Source organism: Gorilla gorilla, chromosome 8 (genome assembly GCF_029281585.2).
Source record: "Gorilla gorilla gorilla isolate KB3781 chromosome 8, NHGRI_mGorGor1-v2.1_pri, whole genome shotgun sequence".
Classification (NCBI taxonomy): Eukaryota; Metazoa; Chordata; class Mammalia; order Primates; family Hominidae; genus Gorilla; species Gorilla gorilla.
Genome location: NC_073232.2, coordinates 132,057,298 through 132,077,719, shown reverse-complemented (window position 1 = coordinate 132,077,719; position 20,422 = coordinate 132,057,298). Strand labels below are relative to the sequence as shown.

The 20,422-nt window shown below is 39.4% G+C and overlaps 1 protein-coding gene across 2 annotated transcripts in view; it reads right to left on the bottom strand.

Annotated features, from left to right (window-relative positions):
- INPP5F (inositol polyphosphate-5-phosphatase F) overlaps positions 1–20,422 on the bottom strand; it is a 101,730-nt gene that overhangs the window by 43,233 nt on the left and 38,075 nt on the right. Inside the window, exons 1-2 of one of the 2 annotated variants that reach the window (XM_031015135.3) lie at positions 2,825–2,842; positions 2,294–2,430 (exon numbers count right to left, since the gene is read on the bottom strand). In XM_031015135.3, the coding sequence (XP_030870995.3) occupies positions 2,294–2,320 (27 nt within the window). In that variant the 5' untranslated portion in view covers positions 2,321–2,430; positions 2,825–2,842. Of the gene's footprint in view, positions 1–2,293; positions 2,431–2,824; positions 2,843–20,422 lie in introns of those variants that run through there. The other variant, XM_031015133.3, reaches the window with a different exon arrangement.

The window sequence follows — 20,422 nt, the reverse complement described above, 5'->3', positions numbered from 1 at the left end:
TCCTGTTATTCACTGTTGCAAAGTTCCTTTACCATAAAACAGGATTAAAAGGAAAGAAAAAATGGCAAAAGTGTAAATTTCTAAAATTTTAATCTCTTGAGAGAAAGGTGTACCAAACTATTCACTGAGATAGGACCTGGAAATACTTTCTCTGTAGTTACTTTTACTCCCAATTAGCAAGAGTCGTTACATATATTCAACTCTTAACGTGAACCACGATCTTGCTGCCCCTGAGAAGTGCGGTAGTTTATACTGTACAGCCCAACAGCTGTAAAAATAATTATGTCAATGGAGGAAATCTCACTTCCTTTTTATTTGAATATAATCTCTTTCCCTTAGACTATCGAGAGAGAAAAAAGGGAAAGTATGAAGAATAAAGAAGTTCTTAAAGCTTTGATAATATTCACACTTTTGCCCTTAAAGACTCCACGTAAATGTTAGTTCCTAAAGCCATCTTGGTTTTTTCCCTTTTTATTGAATAGTCGGCTACTAGTCTCAAAAATGTTACAGATTGGTGGCCATGAAGGACATCAGAACACCTCCCTGAAAGGCCTAACAAAGGTCCCAACCTTTTCTGGATGATGTGTGACATTTAATTTCCCCACAACTGGGAGTGCCAAATATGCAAATCATGACTGGCAGATGGACAAAGTGCTGGGCGGGCTGGTTTCCATCTCTAAATCAAACTGCCAGAGACCCCAGTCTTAGTGCTCAAACCTGAATGCCAGGCCAAAGGGGTGCCCACCCTCAAGGGAAAGGTCTGTGATAACAAGCCATCCTGATCTTTCAGTGTGTCAGCAAAACCATCCAAAAGACACTGCCAGCAAATTTACTGGCTTAGGAAACTAACACAATTTTTGCTAGTCTGGCTGCTCTTCACCCAAAAAAAATGCAGACAAAAACTGCAAACATTTGCTTTTAATAGGCCTAATTGCCACCTAGGTTTTTTGTCTCTCAATCAGCAATAGTGAATAGTGTTCTAGCATAAGTACCAATAAAAGGAGAATTAAGAACTCCAAACTTTTTTCGATTCCTGTAACAAATAGTTAATATCAGAGTCCACTTAAATTCATTTTGTTTCTTAAAATTCAATTGTCAAACTTCCAGTGACATTTGAAGCATAAAAATAGTTTTATTTTTACTTATTCTTAAGGCAATTTAACCCTGTCCCCAAAGTTCCTCCCCAAGAACTCTACATGGAAAAACATGTGTTGAGTTGTGGGGCAGTGTGTGCTTTGCTGTTACCTGATGTTCAGGTAACAGGGCGGCAGCTCAGCAGAATTATATAGGACGAGGCAGCCTGAGTCTAGATCCAGGCCCCACCTCTGCCAGCTGTGTGACTTAACCCTTGCCAGGCCTCCTTTATTTGTTTTTATTTTCTAAAATCCATTCACTCATTAATTTTTTTTTTCCACAAGACAAGGTCTGGCTATGTTGCCCAGGCTGGTCTCGAACCCCTCAGCTCAAGCAATCCTCCAGCCTCAGCCTGTCAAAGACAGGAGCCACCCACCTAGCCTCCTTTATTTGTAGTAATGTCTACCTCATAGGGTGGTCTTGGGGACTAAATATTATCATCTATGTAATACACAGGGCCCACCTGGCACATCACATAGTGAACAAAACAATCGGAGTGATGACAATTACTAGGCATCTAATTCCCATACTAAGAGCAAACAGGACATAAATGCTTTCATGGGTTACTTCTACTAGGAGGCAGCACCTTGTGGTAAAAAACACTAGCCCTAGACAATCTCATTATTCCGTCCTTAAATCACTCTACTTGTGGACTTGAGCTCTTCTCTGGAAAATAAAGAGATTACATTAGATGAGTGACTGTCTTCCTTTTAAAAAACTTTCTTTGTAAATTTTAATAGAGTAATATATGCTTAGAAAATTTTCAAGAAATGCAGACAAAAGAGGATATAATAAGAGCTCTCCTTTTCTTAACTCACTCCTTTTCCCTAAGAAGTTTTCAAACTGTACTGTGCAGAGCCCTAGGGCACCCTGGAAACAGAAGGTGGCTTCCCAGGAGAGATCAAGTGGACAGAGCCCCAGGGATTCCCCCAACACTACTGCAACCACAGCAGCCCTGCCTTTATGTGTCTTCTACACTAGACTTCATGGATTTTGAGACAAGAGTTCCACTACTAAGTTGGAAAATCTTAGGATTAAATTATTTTAAAAACATTACCCAGCTCTAAAAATGTAAGTTTCTGGTCTACTGAACCAAATCCTCATATTTGCTATTACATTTATATCAGGTTTCCATATAATTTCCCTTTATTTCACCTACCTCTAGCTCAAGATCCTGAGGTTCCATTTCAGAAAGTGAGAGCACAGCAATTTTGGTAACTTTACAGACCTCATGGTCTCCTGGGAGTTTGCCCACCAATGCTTTCTGCCGAATTAGAATAAGCCACCATGGAAGATCTGAAAGAGGAGAGTCATAATAAAGTCTGGCGTTTTTAGAGTGCTACTGTTCTGACAGGTTGAAGGTGAATAACCTAACAATGATAACAAAAAAAAAAAAGTGTGCATCCAAAATAAACTTTTAAAGTAAAACATGTCACAAAGACATAAAATGACCCTTAAACATGTGAAAAGATGTTCAATCTCACTCATAATTAGAGAAATGTAAATTAAAACCAGTTGTGACACCATGCTCACCCATCCGATTGGGAACAATTAACAAGAATGACAACACATGTGCTGGCGAGACTGTGAGAAAACTCAAAACAGCTGTGCAGGTGAGACTACCGATGACAAACACAACTTTTCTGGAAGGAAATTTAGCAATACCTAACAATACAACAAATGCACTTACCTTTAATCAGTCCAGTGATCCCATCTTTGGGAATTTACCCTGAGGGTACACCTCAACAACCAAAGTATATACACTGAAGCCTATTTTATAATTACAACAAACACTGGAAACAGCCTAATGTCCAGATACAGGACAGTGGTTGAATAAACTATGGCACATCCATGTAATGGAGTACTATGCAGCTGTAAAAAAACAAAAAAGTATTCTATGAATTAATAAGGAAGGATTCCTGGATGCACTTAGTAGATAACCTGAACATATTATTAACATACAGCCATCCCTCGGTATCTGCAGGGGACTGGCTCCAGGACCCCCCGTGGATACCAAACTCCACGGATGCTCAAGTCTCTCACGTAAAATGGTGTAGTATTTGTATATAACCTATGCACATCCTCTCATATACTTGAAATCATCTCTAGATTACTTACAATACCTGATATAATCTAAATGCTATGGTAAACAGTTTTTAAACTGTATTGTTTAAGCAGTAATGACGAGAAAGAAAAGTCTATACATGTCCAGTACAGATGCAACCATCCTTTTTTTCCAAAAATTTTCCATGCGTGGTTGGTTAGATCCACAGACACAGAACTCAATGGATACACAGGGCCGACTGTACATAATAAGGCTATGTTATAATAACATAATAAATATATGTTTTGTTTTGTTTTGTTTGAGACTGCGTCTCACTCTGTCACCCAGGCTAAAGTGCAGTGGTGCAATCTCAGCTCATGGCAGCCTCTGCCTCCTGGGCTCAAGCAAACCTCCCATCTCAGCCTCTAAAGTAGCTGGGAACACAGGCATGCACCACCACGCCCAGCTAATTTTTGTACTTTTTTTTAAGAGATGGGGTTTTGCCATGTTGCCCCGGCTGGTCTCAAACTGCTGGGCTCAAGCAATCTGCCAGCCTTGGCCTCTCAAAGTGCTGGGATTATAGGCGTGAGCCACCGTGCCCAGCCAATAAAATATATTATTAAATCAAAGCATAAAAGAATACCTAGAGTGTACTACCCTTCATGTAAGGAAGAAAATATGAGGTGATATATATCTATACAGTCACATACCACATAATGATGTTTCAGTCAATGATGAGCTACATATGCAGTAATGACCCCTTAAAATTATCATGGAGCTGAAAAATTCCTATCACATAGTGACATCATAAATGTAGCATGACACATTTCACATTTGTGTGATTCTGGTATAAACCTACAGCACTGCTAGTGATAGAAAAGTATACAACATACAATTACATATATACATAAGACTTGATAATAATAAATGACTGTTACTGGTTTATGTATTTGCTATACTATACTTTTTACCATTATTTTAGGTATACTCCTACTTATAAAAAAAAGTTAAATAAGGGTAAAAAGAAAATATTTTTGCACAGCTGTACAATGTGTTTGTGTTTTAACCTAAGTGTTATTACAGAAGAGTCAAAAAGTTTTAAAACATTAAAAAGTTTATAAAGTAAAAAAGTTACAGTAAGCTAAGGTTAATTTAGTATTGAAGAAAGAACTTCTGGCAGGGCATGGAGGCTCATTCATGCCTGTAATTGCAGCACTTTGAGAAGCCAAAGTGGGAGGATTGCTTGAGCCCAGGACTTCAAGACCAGCCTGGGTAACATATGGAGACCTCGTTTCTACAAAAAATTAAAGAATTAGCCAGAAGTTGGGACACGCACCTGTAGTCCCAGCTACTCGGGAGGCTGAGGTAGGAGAATCGCTTAAGCCTGGGAGGTTGATGCTGCAATAAGCCATGGTCATGACACTGCACTCCAGCTTGGGTGACAAGGAAAGATCCCGTCTCATAAAAAAATAAAAATAAAAACCCAAAAAAGTTTTTAAAAAAGAAAGAAAAAATTTTAAAATAAAGTCAGTGTCGCCTACATGTGTGATGTTTATAAAGTCTATGGTAGTGTACGATAATGTCCTAGGCCTTCACATTCACTCACTGACTCATCCAGAGCAACTTCTGGTTCCGCAAGTTCCATTCATAGTAAATGCCCAATACAGGTGTACCATTCTTATCTTTCATACCGTATCTTTTGTACAGTATTTTTACTGTACCATTTCTATGTTTAGATGAAATTGCCCAACAATGCATTTCTCATTAAGTGATCCATAACTATATGTATCCACCCATTTGTACAAAAATAAGAGGAGGAGAGAGAAACCAGAAGTCAGTGAGATTAGTTATCTCCACAGAGTAGGTGGAAACGGGGTACAAAGAAGAGGGGGATGGGAATAGGATAAAAGAGATGAAGGGGAAATGACAATTCTCTGAGTATGCCCTGGCAAATGACTGGTCTCTGAGTAGAATTCTGACTCTTAGAACAACGGTAATGTTTCACATATCCCTTAAAATAAATAGTTCAAATCAACCAGAATGTGGGAGAACCTCAAACTGCAAACCCAACTCTATTAAAAATTAAGAATAGAACTAAACTGTAGGAGATAGAGAAGAAAAAACTAACCGAAGTAACTTCAGAAAACTATTTGGTAAAAATAAAGACAAAAAGAACCGTATGCACTACTGTACTCTGGTTACTAAATTTATTTTTCAGAAGAGTATGGGTTGGTAATTCTCCAACTACTTTGTGTGTACACTAGGATTGAACAGAGAACTAAATATAATGAGGAGAATGGAGGGAAAATGGCAAAACAACCTAAAGAAACCTTTAATAAACACAAGACAGAAAGAAGCAAACACCCAGTCTTTCCAATCCAAATTTCTACTTCTCACAAGAGATTTTTAATTAAACAAAAAATAGTCTATGAAAGACAGCATGCAAATCAATTTTTCAGTTTATGAGACTACGCCATTAAAAAGTACTCCCCAATTAGACCCCAAACCAAAAATTATTGAAATTGTGTTTCAGGAATTTATTATAGAAAAATAACACCATATATTTCCCATATAAAACAATTTTTTAAAGGATATACAGGCTGGGTGCAGTGGCTCACACCTATAATCCTAGCACTTTGGGAGGCCAGGGAGGGCAGATCACATGAGGCCAGGAGTTCAAGACCAGCCTGGCCAACATGGCAAAATTCGGTCTCTACTAAAAATAACAAAAATTAGCCGGGCATGGTGGTGCACGTATGTAATCCCAGCTACTCGGGAGGCTGAGGCATGAGAATTGCTTGAACTCGGGAGGCAGAGGTTGCAGGGAGCCGAGACGGCACCACTGAACTCCAGCCTGGGCAAGAGAGTGAGACCCTGCCTCAAAAATAAATAAATAAATAATAAAAATAAAAAGGATATATAATATTTTCATTTCCCTCATTTATTCCCCAAGTATTGATCAACTTTCATTTTAGAAATGGTGCTTTGGAGACATGCTTTAAGCGTTTCATAAATGCAGAAGTTTGGAAACATTTCATAATTCCTTATAAAGTAGGGTGGAAATTTACTCCAAAGTTTTAAGGCTTTTATAGGCCATTTCCCTATTATCATTAAACATTAACTGAAGACCTACCATGTGCTAGGAAATTCATCAGGCATGAATGGACATTACCAAGCATCTTGTAGGTGTTATGTGAAACATTACCCTTTAGGTGCTTGGTAACAAACCTAACGTGTAAATCTTCTTAAAAAGCACATAACAGATAATAAACTGTTCAATGTCAATAAATTTTGTTGAATAAAAAGAAATCTTTACACTAGGTCTCTTAACCTCACAGGAATAATTTCTAACTTATATTATTTTATTTATTTATTTATTTTGAGACAGAGTCTCGTGCTGTTGCCAGGCTGCAGTGTGGTGGCGCAATCTTGGCTTACTGCAACCTCTGCCTCCCAGGTTTAAGCAGTTCTCCTGCCTCAGCCTCCCAAGTAGCTGGGACTACAGGCGCCCACCACCACGCCTGGCTAATTTTTGTGGGTTTTTTTGTTGTTGTTATTTTAGTAGGGACGGGATTTCACCATATTGGCCAGGCTGGTCTCGAACTCCTGACCTTGTGATGTGCCCGACTTGGCCTCTCAAACTGCTTGGGATTACAGGTGTGAGCCACTGCGCCCGGCCATTTCTATCTTACAGTGAACAATTTAGAGTTGGGCCAGGCGTGGTGGGTCATCCCTGTAATCCCAGCACTTTGCGGGGCTGAGAAGGGAGGATCACTCAAGGCCAGGAGTTCAAAAACAGCCTGGCAACACAGCAAGGCACCAGCCCTTTAAAAATTGTTTTTAAAAATTAGCTGAGGCCAGGTGTGGTGGCTCATGCCTGAAATCCCAGCACTCTGGGAAGCTGAGGTGGGTGGATCGCTTAAGCCCAGAAGTTTGAAACCAGCCTGGGCAACATGGCGAAACCCCATCTCTGCAAAAGATACACAAGTTTTCTGGGCATGGTGGTACATGCCTGTAGTCTCAGCTACTCAGGAGGCTGAGGTGGGAGGATCATTTGAGCCCAGGAGTTCAAGGCTGCAGTGAGCTATGACTGGATCACTGTACTCCAGCCTGGATGACAGAGCAAGACTATGTCTCTAAAAAAAAATAAACAAGAAATCTTTATGACTCAAGGACCTCTCTTTCTCTCTCTCTCTGAGGGTCACACACACACACAAACACACACACACACACACACACAGAGGAAGGCCCTTCCTAGTTTACATCTTCTTGCCCTGATTTGCTCTGGATTCATTTCATATCGACATTACAAATTATGATTTTAATAAATTCAATAACAAAAACACAATGTACATTATCAAATATAGTATCTTTCCAATAAACCATCTAAAGGTATAGTACCAAAAATATAAAATTTTTAACTTTCAAACACAGGTTTTATCTCATATACAAACTCACCTGGAAAATTAAGAGGCATCTTTTTTCCCACAGAAACACTGGTATTGCCAATACTTAAACTCAACTTACACATTCAAATATATTTTAAAATAAAATACACATTTTTTAGAGTTAACTACTCATATACAAAAATGTGAAAAATCTATGTGCTTCTTTTTAAAAGGTTACAGATATTCAATATGCCTTGCAGTTATGATGAAGATTAAATCTGAGAAAATATAATGTAACAGAAACAAAGCTTTGTCAATAGTAGCCTTCCTTTTTCAAGGAGGCTTCAAGTGTCCTAGACTTTGAGGTCAGAAATTGGACTCAAATTTTAGCTCCATCATTTGCTTCTTGTATACTTCAAAGCATAATACTTAGCTGCTCCAATTCTCAGTTTTCTCATATGAAAACTGGGATAAAACTGCCTACTTCAGAGAATGGCTATGAGGATTAACAATTTGCATAATTCATGATGCTATTCCTAAGAATTAATGTTTACTGAACATCTACTATAAGTATCACCAGGCAATTTATGTCTATATTTTTAATACCACTACACCCTACTAATAGATTCCATTTCCAATCTATAGTTGAAAAACTAAAAAACATTCAAATAATGTGCCCCAGGCTTGCAACTGGCCAATAGGATTTTTTTTAAACTTCCCTTTTAGACATCTTCAAACATACATAAAACTAGAGAGAGCAATATAATCAAACCAAATCCACCCACCACTTAGGCCCAACAGTTATCAATGAATGACTCAGTCTTCTATGATGTTCAACTTTTTTTTTTCCAATGACTCTGTACTTGTCTTTAAAAGAATTCCAAATCTAGAAAGTAAAGAAGAAACCCCATGGGCTTTGGGTTAAAAACCTGAGTTAGAATTCTATTTGAGGCTGGGCACCGTGGCCCATGCTTGTAATCCCAGCACTCTGGGAGGCCAAAGCAGGTGGATCACTTCAGCCCAGGAGTTCAAGACCAGCCTGGGCAATATGGGGAAACCCTGTCTCTACAAAAAAAAACATTTAAAAATTAGCCAAGCATAGTGGAGCAACCCTGTAGTTCCAGCTACTCAGGAGGCTGACAGTAGAAGGATCACCTGAGCTGAGAGAGGTCGAGGCTGCAGTGAGCCATGATCGCACCACTGCACTCCAGCCTGGGCAACAGAATGAGAGATGCTGCCTCAAAAAAAGAAAAAAGAATTATATTTGATAATCCAGTTTCTTCCAGAAATAAATGGCAAAAAAATTTTAGATTCTAGCATAATCAAATGTATAAAATTTTTCTTTGATTGATTTTTCCCCCTAAGGAAACCTAAAGAGAATCTGAGTGAAGAAAAATTCCAGCCACCTATCATCATACCATTTTCCAAAGAAGAGAGAAATTAAGGTAGAGAACTTAGATTATGACGTGTAGATATCTATTTCCTTACAAATTTTACTTAGTTTAGTTTTTTTTATTTTTTGATCTATGTGTTAGACTGAAACAGTGAGGAAAAAAACTAATATCGAGCCTTTACTATATGCTGTATATTTTTCATTTGCTAAACCTCAGCCTCATGGAAAAAGCGTGGACTCTAGATGTAATATAAAAGGTTAAAAACTAACTATACATATTGTAAGGAAATGGAATATTATATATTTAGCAGTTTTTCAGACCTTGAGAAACCAACAATATATTAATAGATGGGAGTCCACTGATGTGGCCACATATAAATAAAAACATACAAAAAAGCATTAATATAGGCCACTTCCATATGTAATAGAAAAAAGGTATCATAACATTAGCAACAGGAGCAATAAAGTTTCTGGGACTAATTCCAATTAAGAAATGTCTAGGTCGGGAGTGGTACTTCCAGCAATCTGGGAGGCCAAGGCAGAGGGACTGCTTGAGCCCAGGGGTTCAAGATCAGCCTGGGCAAAATAGCCAGGCCCAGTCTCAAGAAAGAAAGAAAAACCATGGAATACTATGCAGCCATAAAAAATGATGAGTTCATGTCCTTTGTAGGGACATGGATGAAATTGGAAACCATCATTCTCAGTAAACTATCGCAAGAACAAAAAACCAAACACCGCATATTCTCACTCATAGGTGGGAATTGAACAATGAGATCACATGGACACAGGAAGGGGAATATCACACTCTGGGGACTGTTGTGGGGTGGGGGGAGGGGGGAGGGATAGCATTGGGAAATATACCTAATGCTAAATGACGAGTTAGTGGGTGCAGCGCACCAGCATGGCACATGTATACATATGTAACTAACCTGCACAATGTGCACATGTACCCTAAAACTTAAAGTATAATAAAAAAATAAATAAATAAATTTAAAAAAAAAAAGAAAAAAACAAAACGAACAAACAAATGAATAAAAGAAAGGTCTAATATCTACATGAAAAGCACCACAGAACTTTCATTTAGAGCATACAGAAAATAAATACATGAAAGCACCATGAGCCTGGATGCACAGGTTCGACATTTCAAACTTGTTGGTATCTCTCAAATTAATATAGAAATTTAATGCAATTTCAATCAAAATTCTTATGGGACTTCTAGGGAGGTTTTTTTTTTTTTTTTTTTGGAGACGGAGTCTCTCTCTGTCGCCAGGCTGGAGTACAGTGGCGTGATCTCAGCTCACTGCAACTTCTGCCTCCCGGGTTCAAGCAATTCTCCCTCCTCAGCCTCCCGAGTAGCTGAGACTACAGGCGCACGCCACCATGCCCAGCTAATTTTTTTTATTTTTAGTAGAGACGGGGTTTCACCATGTAGCCAGGACGGTCTCTATCTCTTGACCTTGTGATCTGCCCACCTTGGCCTCCCAAAGTGCTGGGATTATAGGCATGAGCCACTGAGCCCGGCCAATAAATTTAAATATATTTTAAATTTCACTTGAAAGACTAAATGCGTAAAAATATCCAGTAAAGATTTTGAAAAGAAATTGAGACTACTTGTCTTCCTAGGCAGAACTATGGTAACACCAGGGGTGGTGGCCTGCACCTGTAATTCCAGCTACTTTGGAGGCTGAGGCAAGAGGACTGATTGAGCTCAGAAGTTCAAGAAGTTGTCAGTGAGCTATGATTGTATCACTGTACTCCAGCATGGGGGACAGAGTGAAACCCAACATTGGAGACAGAGCAAGAGGGGGATTAAAAAAAGCATGGTAATTAAAACTTGATACTAGGTAAAGGAAAAGATAAATGAATCACTAGAATAGAGAAGCCAGACACGACCTATGTAAAAATGAGCATCTCATAAATGATGATAAAGAAGGGAAAAGAATGGTGTCTCAATAAATGGAAACAATAAACACTGGAGATTCCGAAACGGGGGATAGTGGGAAGGAAGCAAGGGTTAGAAAACCGTCTATTGGGTAGTATGTTCACTATTTGAGTGACGGGATCAACAGAAGACCAAACCTCAGCATCATGCAATATACTCATGTAACAAACCTGCAGATGTCCCCCCGAAACTAAAATTTGAAAAACAGGCTGGGAGAGGTGGCTTATGTCTGTAATCCCACCACTTTGGGAGGCCAGGGTGGGTGGACTGCTTGAGTCCAGGAGTTTGAGCCTAGCCTGGGCAACACAGCAAGACCCTGTCTCTACAAAAAATACAAAAATTAGCAGGGCATGGTGGCACACATCTGTAGTCCCAGCTACTCAGGAGGCTGACATGGGAGAATCGCATGACCCCAGGAGGCAAAGGTTGCAGTAAGCTGAGTTCAAGCCACTGCACTCCATCCTGGGCAACAGAGTAAGACGCTGTTTCAAAAAAGATAATAATTTTTAAAAATTAGGCTGGGCGCAGTGGCTCACACCTGTAATCTCAGCACTTTGGGAGGCCAAGGCAAGCGGATCACGAGGTCATGAATTCAAGACCATCCTGGCCAACATAGTGAAACCCCATATCTATTAAAAATACAAAAATTAGCTGGGCATGGTGGCGCATGCCTATAATCCCAGCTACTCAGGAGGCTGAGGCAGGAGAATTGCTTGAACCAGGACCCGGGAGGTGGAGGTTGCGGTGAGCCAAGATTGCATCACTGCACTCCAGCCTGGGCTACAGAGCGAGATTCCATCTCAAAAAAAAAAATTAAAACAATGTTGAAATAATTGGTTCTCCACACGAAAAAAAAGTTAAATTCCCACTGCAAGCCATGCCCCCCAATTAATTGTAGATGAGCTAATTGCTAAAAATAAAAGCAAAACAAAATACAGCAGATTCTTTATCATCTCAGAGCAGAAGGACCTTCGGAAGCATGATACATAATCCAGAAGTCATAAAATGAACAGGCTTGATTCCATTAAAAATGAAACATATCTGGGTGGTAAATCACACTATGAACAAAATGAAAAGCAAATGACAAACAGGAAATTATTTGCAACACATGGCATGCTAAAGGTTAGTATTTACGAAATAGAAAGAGCTGTATCAATCAACAAGAAAAAGGTAATAGGTTTCCTCTCGGTAATTTTCCATCCACAGATTCCTACCACACTTTTGCTGTAAATCCCCACTTATCCTTACTATATCTGGAATTGAGCACAATCCTGGACTGAGGTTTCTTTTCCCCTTGTGCAACAGTTCCTCAATAAAATCTGTAGAAAAGAAAAAGGTAATGTCCCCAAAGTAAAAAAAAGATAGGTCAGGTGCAGTGGCTCACACCTGTAATCCCAGCACTTTGGGAGGCCGAGGTAGGCAGATCACGAGGTCAGGAGATCCAGACCATCCTGGCTAACATGGTGAAACCCTGTCTCTACTAAAAAATACAAAAAATTAGCCCGGCGTGGTGGCGGGCACCCATAGTCCCAGCTACTCAGGAGGCTGAGGCAGGAGAATGGCGTGTGAACCCGGGAGGCGGAGCTTGCAGTGAGCCGAGATCGCGCCACTGCACTCCAGCCTGGGCAACAGAGTGAGACTCCGTCTCAAAAAAAAAAAAAAAAAATATATATATATATATATATATATATAAATCCATACTTAATGGAGTATGGATGATAAACATTAAAAATATAATTAAGCTCAGCAATAATTAAATAAAATAGGAAGCTCACTTTGTATCAGACTGTCAAAAAGAAATCTCTTTGTTAAAGGTAATACTTAGTGTTGGAGATGCATCAAAATTCAAACTGTGTACATGCTTTATCCAATCTGTTCCTCTCCTAGAAATGTAGTCTATAGACTTGGGAAGGCTGGGAAAATGAAGACTATAAGCATAATAATTGTATTTGTTTGTAAATGCATAAACTCTCAGAGGATTCACAAGAAACTAATAATGATGGTGCTAGGTTGGATGAAGCAGTGGAAATAGGGCAGATAGGGACAGAGGAGTGAGGGAGGCTTCGCTGAATACCTTTTACTACTATTTACATTGTTGTTAAACCATGCACTTGTACTACCTAAAAATTTAAATTTAAAAAAAAAGCTCCTTCTGCGGAAACAACCCAAACATCCATCAAGGGATGAAGGAACAGACAAAACATCGTCTATCTATACAAGGGAATATTATTCAGCTATAAAGGAATGAAGTGCTGATACATGTTTCAACATGGACAATCCTTAAAAATATTGTGCTAAGTGAAAAAAACCAATCACAAAGGTGCACATATTGTATGATTTCATTTATGTGAAATATTGAGAACAGGAAAATCCCTAGAGACAGAAGGTAGATTAGGAGCTGAGGTTAGTGGTTGCCAGGAGCTGGGTGTTGGGGTAATGAGAAATAACTGGCCGTCTGAGAGGTTTCATTCTTGGATGCCGAAAATGTTCTGGAATTAGAGAGTGGTAAATGTTGCATAACCTTGCAAATCTACTAAAAACCACTTAACTGCACACTTTAAAAGGGTTAATTTTATGGTATGTAAATTAAATCTCAAGTTTTTTATTTATTTATTTTCAAAAAAATCTCCTTCTGAAGAACAAAAGAACTTGTTAGGAGTCTTAAGAAGAGGATAAAAAACTAAAAGTATACTTTCTGCCAAAAATGGAGGTTAGGATAGGACAGCCTATAATTCTTGAAATGTATCAACACTAGTGAAAAGATGTAGCTGTCTGGAATAGTGTTCAAGGAAATAATCAAAATTATCACAATGAAAAGAAAAATTATGAACTGAACACTGAGCTATTTCCAAGCAAAAACACTCACTCTAGAAAATAAAACAAACAAAAGAAGACCTCACAGAAAATAACAGCAATCTCTACTCCTGTAATTATTTTGCCTTAGGTGAAACAAAATACACCACCACTGCCACATAAAAAGCCTGAGATGTCCGGCAGGAATGTGCATATTGAGCTACAGGGTTAAATGATCTCTACATTTTATACTTAGAATTAAAACAAGACAAATGTAAAAGTACAGCGTCACTATTGTTTGGCAATCCTATTATCCATCAGGCCTAATTTCACAGTACAATTTTTAAAAGCACCAAAGCAGGCTATGTATTTATTTGTTACCCGCCAGGAAAAGAAACTTGGTTCAATTAAAGCTACCATTTTGAGATCAGGACATACACAGTATAACAAGGAATAAAAAAAATAGAATCTAGCAAGGTCTGATGGCATAAAGATTTCTTTCCAACTTTTTAAACATATTACAATAGGGGGAAAAAGTCAATTTTGTAACCTTGCCTCTTCCTGGAAAAGAGAGACAAGGAAACCTGACTTCCCCAGCAAGATAAAAAAAACTGATTAGGAAGTGATTATCTTGAAAAGCATGACCAGTAGGGCAAGCTAAAACAATAGTCCTGGAAAAGATTCAATTGCTTGACTTAGAAAGTGACTCACTTAAAAGGAGATGAGCAACTGTAGGATAAAGATTTTCATACCACTTTAGAAAAAAAAATTTTTCTCCTGCATTACGGTTCTCTGGAGAAACAGAACTAAGAGGATATATAAATAAGAGGAGATTTATTATTGGAATTGCTCATGTGACTATAGAAGCCAAAAAGTCCCACAAATCTGCCATCTGCAAGCTGGAGAACCAGAAAAGCCTGTGGTGTAATTCAGTCCAAGTCCAGGGAAGTCAATGGTAAAAGTCCCAGTCCAAGTCCAAAGGCCTGAGAACTGGGAGGCTGATGGTTTAAGCCCCAATCTGAGTCCGAAAGCTTGAGAACCAGGAGCTCTGATATCCAAGAGCACGAGAAGATGGATGCCCTGGCTCAAACACAGTGAATTCATACTTCCTTTTTGCTTCTGTTCCGGCCCTCAACAGACGGGATGATGCTCACCTACACTGGTAAGAATGGGTCTTCTTTACTCGGTCCACCAACTCAAAACGCCAAGTATCTTCTGGAAACACCCTCACACACATGACCAGAAATCATTTTGTACCAGCTTTCTGGGCATCCCTTCCCAGTCAAGTTAACACAAAAAATTAAACATCATTGCCAGATCCGGTGGTGTGTGCCTGCAGTCCCAGCTACTCAGGAGGCTGAGGTAGGAGCATCACTGGAGCTCAGGAGTTTGAGACCAGCCTGGGCAGCATAGTGAGACACTGTCTCAAAAAGTAAATAAATATAAATAAAATTTTTAAAATTAACCGACTCCCTACTCATGACCTGGCCTCTAAGGGGTACTGCAACTACGTATTTCTAGACATGGCTCACCATCCTACTGACATACAGAAAAGATATACATTTAATCCACCAATGCATGTCCAGCAATCATTTTTATTTTTGTTAACATTATATAGGGAATATATTAATATATCCCATTTTTTGAAAGTTTAAACATTACAGATAAAACTGAAGTTCTCTTTGACCACTATTCTCCACTCCATGGAAATTCTTTAAACCTAATCCAAACCCTGCTTTGCTAGTTCTCTCACATAAGGAGAACAGGAGAAATGGAAAGTAACCAGTTACCATTCTTGGCACTAGTCCTTTTAATTTTACTTGAGAACTTAAAATGACTTAGGTTCACAGCATACAACCATAATTTATTTTGTAGGTTCTATTTTCACTGCTCTTTTGGACACTTTCCAGTTTATCTCTATAAACATTCATGTGAGGAACAAGGGTAAAAAGGAAGAGAAGGTGCATTTACTAATGAGTCTCAGGTGTTTACTTCCTTTAGTATGCTCTAATACTGCACACTACATTCCTGAGGCAAAGATTACCTTTCCTAGGTCCACTGGAACAGTCACAGAGAGGCTGGGAAATGGTGAAACAGAGAGCACCCATCAGCCTGAACACTCACACAGTTGTGCAATTATGACTTGAGGAGCTAGCACAGGAGAATTCGTAATTTTTTTCCTTTTCTTTCTCTCCCTTTTAAGAGACAGGATCTCATTATATTGGCCAGGCTGGAGTGCAGTGGCTATTCACAGGCACGACCCCACTACTGATCACAGCGTGGGAGTTCTGACCTGCTCCATTTCTGATCTGGGCCAGTTCACTCCTCCTTAGGCAACCTGGTCGTCTCCCCTCCCAAGAGGCTGCCATATTTGATGTCAAACTTAGTGCAGACACCCAATCAGCATAGCTCACTCCAGCCCAGAACTCCTGGGCCCAAGTGATCCACCTTAGACCTCTACTAGCTGGGACTACAGGTATGTGTCACCACACTTGACAAGAATTTATAATTATACTGACATACCAACAAATATTAACCCAAAGACAGAGGTGCATACTATATACTCCAAAGTCTTTTGTAGCATAATATTTAAATACAAACATTTCTTGAAGGACTTCTGCAGATTATGTTCAAAACGCCACAGAAGAGTCTATATTTGCACTGGATACATCAGAGGATGGAGACATGTTGGTAAAGAAGGAAAAAGATAATCTGAAAAGGGGAAAAGTCTGCTCGCCTTTCCTTTCTTCTCTGTCACATTGCCAACAGGAATACTCACGTTCCTCTGTCATTTCAAATTGACAGTCTAAACTAAAAAATGTAAACCAAATGACTCGTTGCTTTTTATATATATTTATAGTTGGTTTTAAGGTTATACTTAGATGCATACAAATTTCAAACTATTCTATCTTTCTGGTGACTTGAACATTTTGTTATTTTTGAAATGATTCTCTCTCTCTACTTCCTGCCTTAAAGTCTACTTTGATATTAGCACAGTGACACCAGTTTTCGTTAGGCTAATATTCACACAGTTTCTATGCTTTTACTTTCTGTATTCATATCTCTAAGGCATTTGTCTTGAAAGTAAGCATGTAGATGGATTTTATTGTTTTTCTAGTATAAACACCTTTGGTTTTTAATTGAAGCATTAAGTCTACTCATTTGTTATGTAATGACTGACATATTTAGGAATCAAACTATCATCTTACTATTTGTCCCATTTGTTCCATACATACCTTTTCTTGCCTTCTTTTGGATTAAGTTTTTAAATCATTATTATTCTGCTTTTCTCCTTTATGAGCTTTTTACAATATTTTATTATTCTGTTAGTGGTTACACTGTAGGGGATAACATGAATCCTAATTTACAAAAGCCTAATGTAAATTCATACTTTTCCAGCTGCTGGACAGTGAAAGGACTTAGAATACCAACTCCTCTAACTCCCCATTGTTACTATTATTGTTGTGTATTTTAATTCTACATTTAAAGTTAAGCCCCATATATGATGAAAAATTCACTTAAATTTACTATTTCCCCTTTCCATTGATCTTCATTTCTTCCTACCCCTCCATGCTCCCATCTGGAATCATTTTCCTTTTGCCTGAAAATCTCTCTAGGTTTTTTGTTTGTTTTTTTTTTTCTGGAGACAGAGTCTCACTCTGTTGCCCAGGCTGGAGTGCAGTGGCATGATCTCAGCTCACTGCAACCTCTGCCTCCCAGGTCCAAGAAATTCTCCTGCCTCAGCCTCCCAAGTAGCTGGGATTGCAGGCTCCCATCACCACGCCTGGCTAATTTTCGTATTTTTAGTAGAGACAGTGTTTTACCATGTTGGACCAGGCTAGTCTTGAACTCCTGACCTCAGGTGATCCGCCGGCCTTGGCCTCCCAAAATCCTGGGATTACAGGTATGAGCCACTGTGCCCAGCCCTCTCTAGTATTTCTTTTAATGCAGAGACTGTTGGTGACAAATTCTCTCAGTTTTTATTTGTCTCAAAATGTATTTTTAATTTCTGAAGGTATAAAATTCTGGACAGGCACTTTGACGATGTCATTCCATTGTCTTCTGGCTTCCATTGTTTCTATCAATGCTTACTACATGCCTTTAAATTTAATGTCTATTTTTTTCTTTGGCTGCTTTTAGGATATCCTCTTTGTCTTTACTTTTCATCAGTTTTACTATGAGGTAACTGAGTGTGGTTTTCTTTATGTTTTTTCCTTGGTTTCAAAGTACTTCTTGAATCTGTGGCTTGTATTTATAGTTGGTTTTAGAAAATTCTTGGCCATTATCTCATCAAATACTGCTGCTGTCAGAAACAGAACCTCTGACTAGTTTTCTTGATCTCGTTTTTAAAGTGTATGAAATATCCGTAAATGACCCTGTGATGGTTAATTTTGTGGGTCAACTTGACTGGGAAGGGATGCCCAGATTGCTAGTAAAACATTATTTCTGAGGGTATTTCCAGAAGAGATTTGCATTTGAATTGGTAAACTGAATAAAGACTGCCCTCACCAATACAGGTGGGCATCATCCAATCCACTGAGGGCCAGAATAGAACAAAAAGGCAGAGGATGGGCTACCTTGCTCTCTAAGCTGGGACATCATCTTCTCCTGCCTGCAGACATCAGTGCTCCTGGTTATCAGGCCCTTGGATTCCAACTGAGACTTACATCACTGACTCCCCTGATTCTCAGTTTTTGGGCTTGGACTGGAACTATACCACCAGCTTTCCTGGTTCTCCAGATTGCAGATGGCAGCCTCCATAATCACATGAGCCAATCCCTTATAATAATTATCTTTAAATAACAAATCTCTGTAAATAATAATTTCGGTATAGATGTTAAATCTCTGTCTCTCTCTCTCTCTATATATAGTATATAGTGTATATATAGAGAGAGATTAATTTGTATTTATATATATAGTATATAGTGTATATCTATATAGTATATACACTATATACACACACACACACACACACACACACACACAGTTTACCCTTGAACAATGCAGGAGTTAGGGGTGCTGACTCCCCATGCACATGCAACTTTTGGCTGGGCACGGTGGCTCACACCCGTAATCCCAGCACTTTGGGAGGCCGAGATAGTTGGAGGACCCGAGCTCAGGAGTTAGAAACCAGACTGGGCAACATAGCAAAACCCCATCTCTACAAAAAAAAAAAATACAAAAATTAGCCAGGTATCATGGCGTGCACCTGTAGTCCCAGCTACTCAAGAGGCTGAAGCATGAGAGTCGCTTGAACCTAGGCAGTCGAGGCTGTAGTGAGCTGAGATCACGCCACTTCACTCCAGCCTGTGTGACAAAGCAAGACCCTGTCTCAAAAACAAAAACAATATCCACATACAACTTTTAACACCCCCAAAACTTAACTATGAAAAGCCTACTACTGATTAGAAGCCTAATAACATAAATAGTTGATTAACACATATTTTGTATGCTGTATTATATACTGTATTCTTACAATAAAGTAAGCTAGGCTGGGCACGGTGGCTCACACCTGTAATCCCAGCACTTTGGGAGGCCAAGGCAAGTGGATCACCTGAGGTCAGGGGTTCGAGACCAGCCTGACCAACATGGTGAAACCCCATCTCTACGAAAAATACAAAAGATTAGCTGGGCGTGGTGGTAGGCACCTGTAATCCCACCTACTCGGGAGGTTGAGGCAGGAGAATTGCTTGAATCCAGGAGGCAGAGGTTGCAGTGAGCTGAGATCGCGCCACTGCACTCCAGCCTGGGCGACAAGAGGGAAACTCTGTCTCAAAAAAAAAAATAAATAAATGAATAAATAAAGTAAGCTAGAGAAAAGAAAATGTTATTAAGAAAACCACAAGGGGCCAGGCGTGGTGGCTCACACCTGTAATCACAGCACTTTGTGAGGCCAAGACAGGCGGATCAGCTGAGGTCAGGAGTTCAAGACCAGCCAACATGGTGAAACTCCATATCTACTAAAAATACAAAAAATTAGCCAGGCGTGGTGGCGCATGCCTGAAATCCCAGCTACTTGGGAGGCTGAGGTAGGAGAATCGCTTGAACCTGGGAGGCGGAGGTTGCAGTGAGCCGAGGTCGCACCACTGCACTCCGGCCTAGGCAACAGCAGCGAAACTCCGTCTCGAAAAAAAAAAAAAGAAAACCATAAGGAAGAGAAAATGTATTTACTACTCATTAAGTGGAAGTGGGTCATTATAAAGGTCTTCATCCTTATCTTCATGTTAAGTAAGCTGAGGAAGAGGAAGGATGAGAACGGGTTGGTCTTGAGGTCTCAGGGGTGGCAGAGGCAAAAGAAAATACACTATACATGAACCCACACAGTTTAAACTTGTGTTGTCCAAGGGTCAACTGTGTGTGTTTGTGTGTGTGTGTGTGTGTGCACACGCCTGTGTATGCAAGCACATGCGCACGTATACACTATTGGTTCTGGAAAGCCCTAATCGAGATTTTGGTACCAAGCAGCAGGGGTGCTGCTATAACAAACATCTAAAGATGTGGAAGCAGCTTTGGAACCAGGTAATGGGTAGAGGCTGGAAGAGTTTGGAGGTGCATACTATTAGAAAAAGCCTACACTGCCCTGTGTGAACCTTTAAAGGTGATTCTGGTGAGGACTCAGAAAGAAGAGAGATGAGCTGTAGAAAAAGCCTCAATCTTCTCAGAGAATTCCTAAGTAATCCTGAGCAGAATGTCAGTAGAAAACATGAACAGTGAAGAGCATTCTGATG